Below are 10,041 nucleotides of genomic sequence, written 5' to 3' on the forward strand. Positions count from 1 at the left end.
TTTACACAATTTTATCATCCTACAGTTAGTTTCTTAAAATGTTATTCATATTTTAATCAAATATTTAATTTTTGAAATCGCAAGAATCAAATATCATAAGATTAAGAAATTTTAAATTTAAAAAAAATACTAAATTTTATGCAAAAATTAATTTTTCTTCTTAATGGCTTGCTCTTTTTCTTCACGCATTCTGCAAGTATATTAAAAAGCATCCAACGTTTCGAAACATCTTGGTATTTCTGACATTCACTTTAAATAAAGTTATTACCTTCCATTTCATAAAGTTTCACAAACGGCTGAGCGGTAAAGTCGCTGCACACTGGTAGTTCGCTCCGGGGTTCGAATCCCCGCGAACGGGCTGGTTGCATGGGCGTTTTCGTGGTTTTTCTCATTGTAACGTGTATGCCAGCTGTTTTCCCATAAAAAGTTCTTCACGAAGGCATCCCTCCTTTTAGGGCAGATAGCCCTGCTTTGCCGTAACTTAATAATCCAATTCAATCTATTTCACCAGTACTTGGTCTGAGCCTTTATCAGTCATTAGAGGCTAAGCATTTTGAGGAAAGACTGAGAAAATGAATGAAAGATGAAAAGATGAGAAGAGAGGAGAGGAAAGGAAAGACTGGTTTTATCAAAAGGGAAAACGTCTTTAGGTGACATTAACATACATCACTGGATAAATTCCTGAATATTCAAATAATTTGACTAAGAAATCATGGGATTCTCCGTTTACGATGATATGATGTTTTATAACGTAATTTAAATTTATACAAACAGTCTTTTCCGTTAGCACAAGCTCAATTGATGGCATTTGCTGGTGTATATGTCTAAGTATTTTCTCTTTGAACACCCAAATTCCTTGAAGTATTCTTAAAAGTATATTCAAAAGAATCCAACTTTTCGAAACACTTGGTATTTCTGACAGTCAAATTCCCCTTTCAAATTTTTGCTTACTTTTCTCACTAATTTTCTACTTTCCTTCTACATTTATTTTCAGTGCTCACCACAAGAAGATTAAGATTTTTCGATTGTTACACTTCCATAAATTTTACATTCTTGTCGTTTTTTTTAATATCAATTACATCAACTGCAAGTTGAAGACAGCTTTTCAAAGCAAAGTCCAAAGAATAACTATTTTAATTAAAAGATTTTTTTAATGAAAAATAAATAAAACAGTCCAGCAATGTTTATTCTGTACCACAGAGTGATCCGAGAAAATTAGCTACTTAAAACATTCTTTCGAAAAGGATTTAATGTAGGAATTTATACTTATATATATAATTTTTAAAGCTGGGGCATGACACAAACTATCAACGTCCTGTTTGCTTTAAAACACTGTGAAAATAAACTAAACCAGCAGACGATAACACGGCGAAGGTAAAAATTTACTCTTACAAGTATTTAAAAAAGAAAAAAAAAAAAAAAAGAAGAAAAAGAAGGGGGGGGAAAGAAATTTAAAGAGTTTAAAATTTGAATAATATCATCTATAATTTAAAAAAAAAATAGCTTTTCATAAAGTATTAATAAATATTTCTTACGCATCATTCAGGGAAAAATTTCATATAATTAATTCTCCCTAAAAATTTATTTGAAATTCAAGGTTAAAAATTCACTGTAACAAAGACCACATTTGGCGCTATTATCGCTCAAAAAAAAAAAAGATGCCAAATTTCAAAACACAAAATATGTAAATTCGTGTTTATCTTAGAAAATTTTGAATAAAAAAACTCTAATTTTCTGCAGGTATACTTAGAACTACACCTACTTTAAGATGATAGTAAAAATTTTATAAGTTATAATTCAAAATTTTCGAAAAATTTATAAAAATTATTTAAAAATAGAAATTTTAAAAATAAAACACAAAAAATGGGTAAATTTTATTTGGAATGAACCTAAATTTTGAAATATGAAAGGAAAAACATCAAAAAAGTTTAATAAAGAAAGAGGTATTGATAAATATATGCCACATTCAACTACCATTGAGGAGCTAAAATTTTGAGAGCTAATTTTTTAAAAACTGCTAGTACGATTTTCACAAAACTTGGCAGTCTGGCACAATTTGAGTCGTAGAATCGAAATATGTAAAAAAATTGGTATGTTATTTCAGTAAAAAATACGATTTTGTGTCAAAATATCTATGTTAGAATAGTGCTATATATAAACCTAATATATATCCTAAGTCGCGCTTTTGAGACGTGAAAAACGCAATTTGAATTTTGTCAATCGGCCCAGTAGAACGGGAGATATCGAAACTCCCCCCCCCTTCGCAGTGTACATGCGTTGTTTCACTTTTCCTTCGAGATTTTTGCCATTCGGCAAAATGTTATTACTCAAATTTAATCTGTTATTAATTAACTAACAAAGCTATTTAAAAGCAACAGATGTAGTTCTTAATACTTTTTTCTGATACTAAGAAAGATAGCCCTTACCATGTACACTGCGAAGGGTAACAACGCATGTACACTGCGAAGGGGGTATACCCTTATATCTTACTTTTTAATTTCAATAATTTTCGAAATTTATTTATGTGTCATATAGGGTTAAGGCACTTTAGCCTCCGACAACTTAAATAAATTTAATTCGTATAGCTAATTAAAAACATTGATATGGTTATGGAATTAAGATGTATTTTTTCACTTTTCAAACGGAATATATATGACGTTCCCATGTTAAACTAAATGTATATTCATTTAGTATATTATAAAATGTTTCAAAAAGTCTCAGTTACCAACTGAAATCTTAATTCATACTATAGGGTTTTGTTATCAATACATTTTGCTTGGATAATTAACACTGCTGTAAAATTATTATTGACTGTTTCAGTTTGGGTTCCATTTATATCATCGTATTGCGCAACAGTCATATGACATGGATTAGTAATAACAAAATAACGCAGTGCATAAAAAGGTTACTATTTTTAGAATACAGAAGCGATATACCAAATTAAAATTACGCATCAAAGGCATTAAAATTATGCATCATGAAATTGCTAATTTAAATTGTAATTAATCTTTTACGTATTTTTCTTACACACACACACATATACACTGGTCACAAAAATTAAAGGATAATGAGAAAAAATAATGATCACTACGTTGCAAGCAATGCCATATGATGTAATTATTTCTGTTAAATTAAATACAACTGACACAAAATTCCACTTTCGCTCATACGTTAGTGCAGTAAATATGCAAATTCAGTGATTGATAATGTGGTGCGCAATGGACGTAGGTCGGAATTCCGATATGTTCTGTTGTTTAAAATGAATGCGGTTTCTGAAAGTGATCAGTATTCATTGGTTAGAGCTCAACGGCATCATTTAAGTGAGGGTCAAAAGTGGCGAATGATTGGCACAATCGAGGGAAGTCAAACACAAATGGAGGTCACCCAAGATTTGAGTATCCCTTGTAAGTGTCATATCAAGAGTCTGGAGCCGCTTTTTTTAAGCACTGAATCAGATGATAGACAGCCAGGTCAAGGGTGACCAAGAGCAACAACTGCATCAGAAGGCCGCCTTCTGTCGTCGTCTGCTTGAAGAAACCGCGAAGCGACTACAAGAGATTAGGTTTTAGAAATTCAGGCTGCCACAGGAATTCGAATTACCTGCTCTGTTGCTGAATAAAGGCTTAAAGAGGTTGGACCAACGAGATGTATACTGTTACACGAAGTCGTTGGGTTGGACTCTATGCGAGAAAACCAATAGTTTGTGTTCCACTCACTCTAGCTTCCAAAGGGGCCCCTTCAAACTGATGTCATGTTCAATGGAGTCTAGACGAATGGTCCCGAAGTACTGTTTACTGACGAGTCCAGATATAGTCTGAACATACATCTGGATTATATTTGAGTCTAGGCGTGTTTGATTTGGAGAGAGAAAGGAACACGCAACCTGCCTTCTCTTAACCGCGAAATATCCCGTTTCCGCGATCGTGGTTTAATGATTTGGGGGAGGAATCATGAAAAGTGGCCACACCGAGCTGCATGTCTTTCAAGGATGTTCTGTAACCGCTCAGAGATACGTGGACGATGTACTGGTACTTCAAGTTAAGACTGTTTAGAGGTGCTGTTGGTCCAGTTTTTGTTATAGGATGACAATGCTAGGCCTCATCGGGCATATGTGGTGTCAGAATATTTGCAAATAGAAAACATTATTCAAATCAATTGGCCGCCTTACTCACCCGATTGAGTATGGGTGGGATGCCTTAGCACACTGAATTTCAGCACGCTCAATTCCTCGCCGGAGCTGAATATGCAATTTTAGAAAAGTGGCATGCAATTCCACAAGACTTTATCAATACTTTAGTAAAAACTATGAAAGCAAGATGTAAGGTATGTATATCTGTTCAAAGTGATTATACACCATATTAAAGAAAAAAAAATATTCCGCAAGAGGTGACATAATCTTTCTATCATTTTCCAATTCCAGTAAAGACGGTTTTAATTTCAATAAGAGAAGAAAATGTAAGCAGAGATTTCCATGGGTATATTCAATTGTTCAAAATATTAGATTCCAATTGTAAAGTCTGCATATCTTTTCAGAGAAATAAAACAGCGGTTTCTCAGTTTGTTTCAGTCAAACAGTATAATCAGCTAGTAGCAACGCTAAAAGTAATTTTTAACCCAGAGAAGCGTTAGCCTAGAAGGGCTATTAGTCTGGAAACGAAAATTTGCGTCTAATCACTTCTAAAATTGTTTTCACCAAATATTATCACCCTCGTATTTAAATAAATTAATTAATGAAGTATCTGCTTGAATGTATGCATGTTTGTCGCAATACCAAAAAACAACGGTACCTAGAGCCATCAAATTGTGAATAACGTAGTCCTCTACCCGAATATGGACACCTAGAAGCCCGAATTTGTAATTTGTTTCAATGTCTATTTCATATTTTGTAAAACTTTTAACAAATTTTTGACTAAGAAATTCAAAAATTTCAATGGCAACAATGTAGAGAGTAAAACATTTTTATCTCCAGCGCATGAGACTGTCTATCGGGAATTGTTTAGTTTTAGTTTATCCTAGTATACGGCACGGAAGCACTTCCGGAGAGAACCCGGTAAATGTAAATATCGCCAACTTTGGCGATAATAGTTCAAACCTGGTAACCCAGCGGATTTATCGTATTCCCATGTTCGAAGTTTGCAACCATTCCTCTTGCGTTCATTTTGTTGAATTATCACTGTCGTTATTCGCATTTGCAGATTTATGTCTTCTCTTATTTATTATTATTTTTCTGAATTTTTTAACAACGAATAGATAGAAATATTTTCGTAGATAGATGCCGGTTCTTGGTTCGGGATGAAAGGAAGAAAATACGGCGGGAGGGGTGAATGCTAATTTGTAACACGGCTGTTCACGTTGTGTTCTTAATTATTAACAGCTCTAAAAACCAGCAATTTAAATAACTAAGTAATGCTTTTATTTTTATTATTGGTTATTGTCATCTAAAATTATGAGATTAAATCAATTTTCTGGCGTAAAATTTTAACAAGATAATATATTGTTAATGCTTTTCTAACAATAAATAACCTTTCAGAGGATGGCAGGTGTGACATAAATAGATGATTAAATTGAAATACAAAATATTATTGATTATCTAAGATGACAGAATAGTTTGATGCATCACCATGATCATCAAAATTAGCAAAACACTGCTGGTGTAAGGAATATATTGTTTTCTGTGTTAACTGGAATTTAAGAGAAATTTTTTTCGTTTATCACGTTTAACCGGTTAATTTCAGTACATTAATACTAATTTATGTTTTTCAAATGAATTCTTATTTCCGTTATAAATGCTTATATATTGTCTTATGCTAAATATATTCTTTTCTGTGCTAACTTGAATTTAATACAAATTTATTTAGTATATCACGTTTAACCATTTAGTTTTACATCTACATGCTTATTATCTGTGAATTTTTACTACCATATGCTTAATATATTGTTTTGTCTGTAAATAAATTTAAATGCACTAAAAATCACGTTTGCGGCTCGGCTCATCGCCGATGAACCGCGAGCTTGGCGAGTAAAAATGCAACAGCGCCAACGGGTTCTTTCCCGAAGCGCCAACGGGTTCTCTGCGATGAAAACCCTACGGCACGTTTTGGCGACTTTTGGCAACATTATGATGAGCAGTAAATGAGTCATTTTGTTTTTAGCGGCAATTTTCAAAATCGTGGGACCGTATACTAGGATTTTAAGCCCAAAGGGACATTCGCCTTAAACATAAAAAACATTTAAAGTATTATTAAAATACAGGGTGTCTACAAATTAGTTCGGCAAAAAGAACGACTTATTTGAATGTAATAAGGGGCACATGTTGTTGTAAAAGACAGAGAAATAGTCCAAGTTTACCTTTATCACAAACAAACGCGCATTACCGTGGTGGTTTAATCCTAGTATCCGGTGCACACGGGATTTGGCTACTTTTGGCGACTTTATGATGAGCAGTAAAAACGGAACATATACGATTAGTAAACGGATCATTCAAAGAATATATATAGTTATATATAGTATATACTATGCATATAGTGATAGTAAATAGTGTATAATATATACATAGACGTCCTTTGGGTCATTTTTGATGTTGGCGATAATTTTCAAAATCGCGCCAAGGCTGCACCATATACTAGGATTTTACCAAACTGGTTAATTTCATTTACTATTTCGGAAGTTATTAACTAATTAATGAAACTGCTCAACTAATTTATGGACACTATGTATTAGCAAAAAAGAATATTATTAAAAGATTAGAGACATTATTAAAGTATTATTAAAAATATTTTAAAAAAATCTAAATATATATTAGGAACAGTAAGTCTCGAAACGTCTGCGTGTACGAAAGCGAAAAAAAAATGACCCTATGGTCAAAATATAGAATCTGAAAGCTTTCAGTGTTTTTTTTTTTTTTTTTTTTAAATCCTAAAAGAATAGATTGGATACTGAAAAAATGTGAAATTAGATAAGTGTATTGTGAAATTATAATAAATTCAAGGAGATATAGCCAACTTACCTTATTATCACTATGCACTTTACTCGAAGCATCGAATGCGTGCTTATCGACATCTCGTTCAAACTGAAACATTTTTTTTTTTCAGGCTTCACTGTCCGGAAACTAATTAATACTCACAAATTAATCAATTTTCTAGTATAAAGATGTAAAAATTGAATAATAGGAAGCATGATGCACATAAACAGAATCCTAAATTATATACAATGCACCTTACAAAGCCATTGCGAAATGCTAGAAAATACCACGCTGGGTAATTCCCTTTCGGTTTCGATAATAACAAGAAGTGGTAACTGCAAATACTAAGAATGACATCCTACGCCGTGTATCCAACAGGGTTGCCAGATTATTATTATATTTTCATTTCTGTTGGCGTCATTTAGCGAATGTTGGCCCATTTTCAGAATTCCTGACTCGGATATTTTAAAATTAAAATATTTTGAAAAATAAAAATTTTACGTTTTCATTTATAGTGAGAAGAAAATAAATACTGTTTTATTATTAGCCCAAATTTATTATTAGCCAAAGCGGCAATTTTCCCAAAAGGCCTATTAATTTCGTTGGCATTTTGCGTCGGTTCACTATAAATGTCGGTTCACTTTCCAAATTGTTGCCCCAAAATATTTTAGCCCTGCATTATATTTAAAAAAATTAAATAATGAAGAATCTACATGGATGGATCTAGGTAGGATGTTTCTCGCACTGCGAAAAACAAGCCTACCTAGAGACATCAAATTCTGAATAACCTAGTCCTCTATTCAAATACGGACATCTGGAAGCCAAAATTTTGAATGTGGAATTTCCTTTGTTACCTATTTCATATTTTATCAAACATCCCTTTGGGACCTAATTTTGGTATGCGTGTCCCTATGGGGCCGAAAGGGTGAAACAATTTTTGATTAAAATACTCAACGATTTCAAAACGAGCAATGGCAACACTGTTCGATTTTTTTTTTTTTTTCCCCCTTTAGCGCGCGAGACTGAAGGATCGGAAATTCTAAAGGATATGCTCATCTTAAGATTGCTTTGCGATAATGCTGTTGAACTGAATTTTTATGGTTTAAGTGCGAAGAACATGATATTTAATAAGTAAATAACACCAAAACGTTAAAACACGTCTTTTTATATTTATTATGAACATGATATTTAAAAAGTAAATAACGCAATATAAAATTTAAAAGCTTTCAAATGGATTTTAGTTTTATTATGGATTCAAATGGATTTTAGTTTTATTATGGATTCAAATGGATTTTAGTTATTTATCATTTTTAGTCCAAAGGGGCTTTGTCCCTGAGAGACTATAGTTTTCGGTTGGCGATTTTGCGTCGAATCACTCTGAATGTTCGTTTCACTTTTCAAACTGATGCCACCAAATATTATCCAAGGACCTTATAAGAAATAGACCAACCCAGATGGCTTTCTCCCTCTTCTGATGCATTCCCGGCTGTCACCTTGATCACATCTGGAGGAGTAGGGACGACTTGCAGAAACTCACAATGGTTGGCTATTGCAGTGTGTATAATTGTCAAGAAGAAGTTGGTTGTAGCGCCTCATTTCACAAATTAGAATTTCTACATATTTTTATTTTTGAAACTCGGATCGATTTAAAAAAAATTTAGCATACTTATCAAGCATAATTAACGTTCCAAATAATTATAAAGCTTTTGCATGCTTTTAGGGCTGGATATTTTTTTAGATTTTTCTGTGCTATAAGGAAATTTGTAATTACTTCTTTTAGAAAATAATATTTTAAGTCTGAACTAATAGAAACTTTCAAATAAGCAATTTTCTCTTGCAATTTTTATGCTTTTTATTGGTATAAATAAGTAAAAAATACTAAAATATTTTAAAACGAATTTTGAAAGTTTTGTTTAAAATTCAGAATTGTGATGCTTTTTTAAAATTATAGATGAGTATTGTAGCACAATTTCTATAAAAGAATTTTATTTCAATTATACTTCATACTACTCATCATAATGTTTACTGCTCATCATAATGTTGTCATAGTGATAAACACTTTTGACTCCTTAATAAGTTTTATACATTATATTCTAATATTAAAATTGTATTAAACCGTAATAATTAATTTGGTTGTATTCTATAGTGATTATTTCTTTAATTTATTTTTAGTTCTGCGTAAGATTTTTTTTTTTTTTTTATTATTATTTACAGTTAATTTAATTTATTAGCCCAAAGGGGCGGTAGCCTAGAAAGACTGTTAGTTTCGAAGCGGCATTTTGCGCTGTTTCACTTTAAATGTCCGTGTCTCCTTGCAAATTGTTGTTAGCAAATATTATTGCCCCGTATTGTATTTAAAGAAATTAAATAATGAAGAATCTGCATGAATACATGTCTGTGACAAAAATGACGGTATCTAGAGCTTTCAAATTTTGAATAACGTAATCCTCCACCCGAACATGGGCATCTGAACGGCCGAATTTCAAATTTTTTTTTAATCTATTTCATATTTTGTAAAACTTTAACGAATTTTTTATTAACAAACTCAACGAGTTCAAAGCGAGCAATGGTAACGCTGTACGGAAAATAACATTTTTATCTCCAGCGCGGAAATTCTAAAGATATGCTGTTTTCAAATATTTTGTGATATTGCTGTTGAATTGAATTTTATGTGGTTTACGGGCGAAGAACATGATATTCAATAAATATAGGTAACATACAAAACGTTAAAAAAAGTCCCTTTTGGGCGTAATATAAAATCTGAGTGCTTCTAGATTTTATTTTGTCTTTTTTTTTCCTTCATGACACTCAGAAAATTTTATGCTCGGAATTTTATGAATTATTAAAATAAATAATCCACTTTAATGTTAATAATTTAATGATCATATAATCAAATAAATGATCGTTTTGTAATGTTAGTATAGTTTGAAAAATCACTGCCTGAAAATGTTCATTAAATTAAAAAAAAAAAAAAAAAATTATCAGATCTTGTTTAATTTTACCTTATTTATTTCAAAGCATCACGTACTATGAATCTTATTTAATTTTACGTTATTTGTACGCAGAATTAAGTTCATAAA

At 31.8% G+C, this 10,041-nt stretch overlaps 1 protein-coding gene across 1 annotated transcript in view; it reads right to left on the reverse strand.

Moving 5' to 3' along the window:
- The window catches only part of LOC118201985 (uncharacterized), a 156,826-nt gene extending 149,549 nt beyond the window's left edge, over window positions 1-7,277 (reverse strand). The window contains exon 1 of the mRNA XM_085816170.1: window positions 7,007-7,277. Coding sequence (XP_085672296.1) covers window positions 7,007-7,078 — 72 coding nt within the window. The 5' untranslated portion in view covers window positions 7,079-7,277. The remainder of the gene's footprint in view (window positions 1-7,006) is intronic.
- Between the last annotated feature and the right edge of the window lie 2,764 nt (window positions 7,278-10,041).

The sequence above is a fragment of the Stegodyphus dumicola genome, chromosome 4, assembly GCF_044657685.1.
Source record: "Stegodyphus dumicola isolate Sdum_Otavi_A_Nest chromosome 4, ASM4465768v1".
NCBI classification, from domain to species: domain Eukaryota; kingdom Metazoa; phylum Arthropoda; class Arachnida; order Araneae; family Eresidae; genus Stegodyphus; species Stegodyphus dumicola.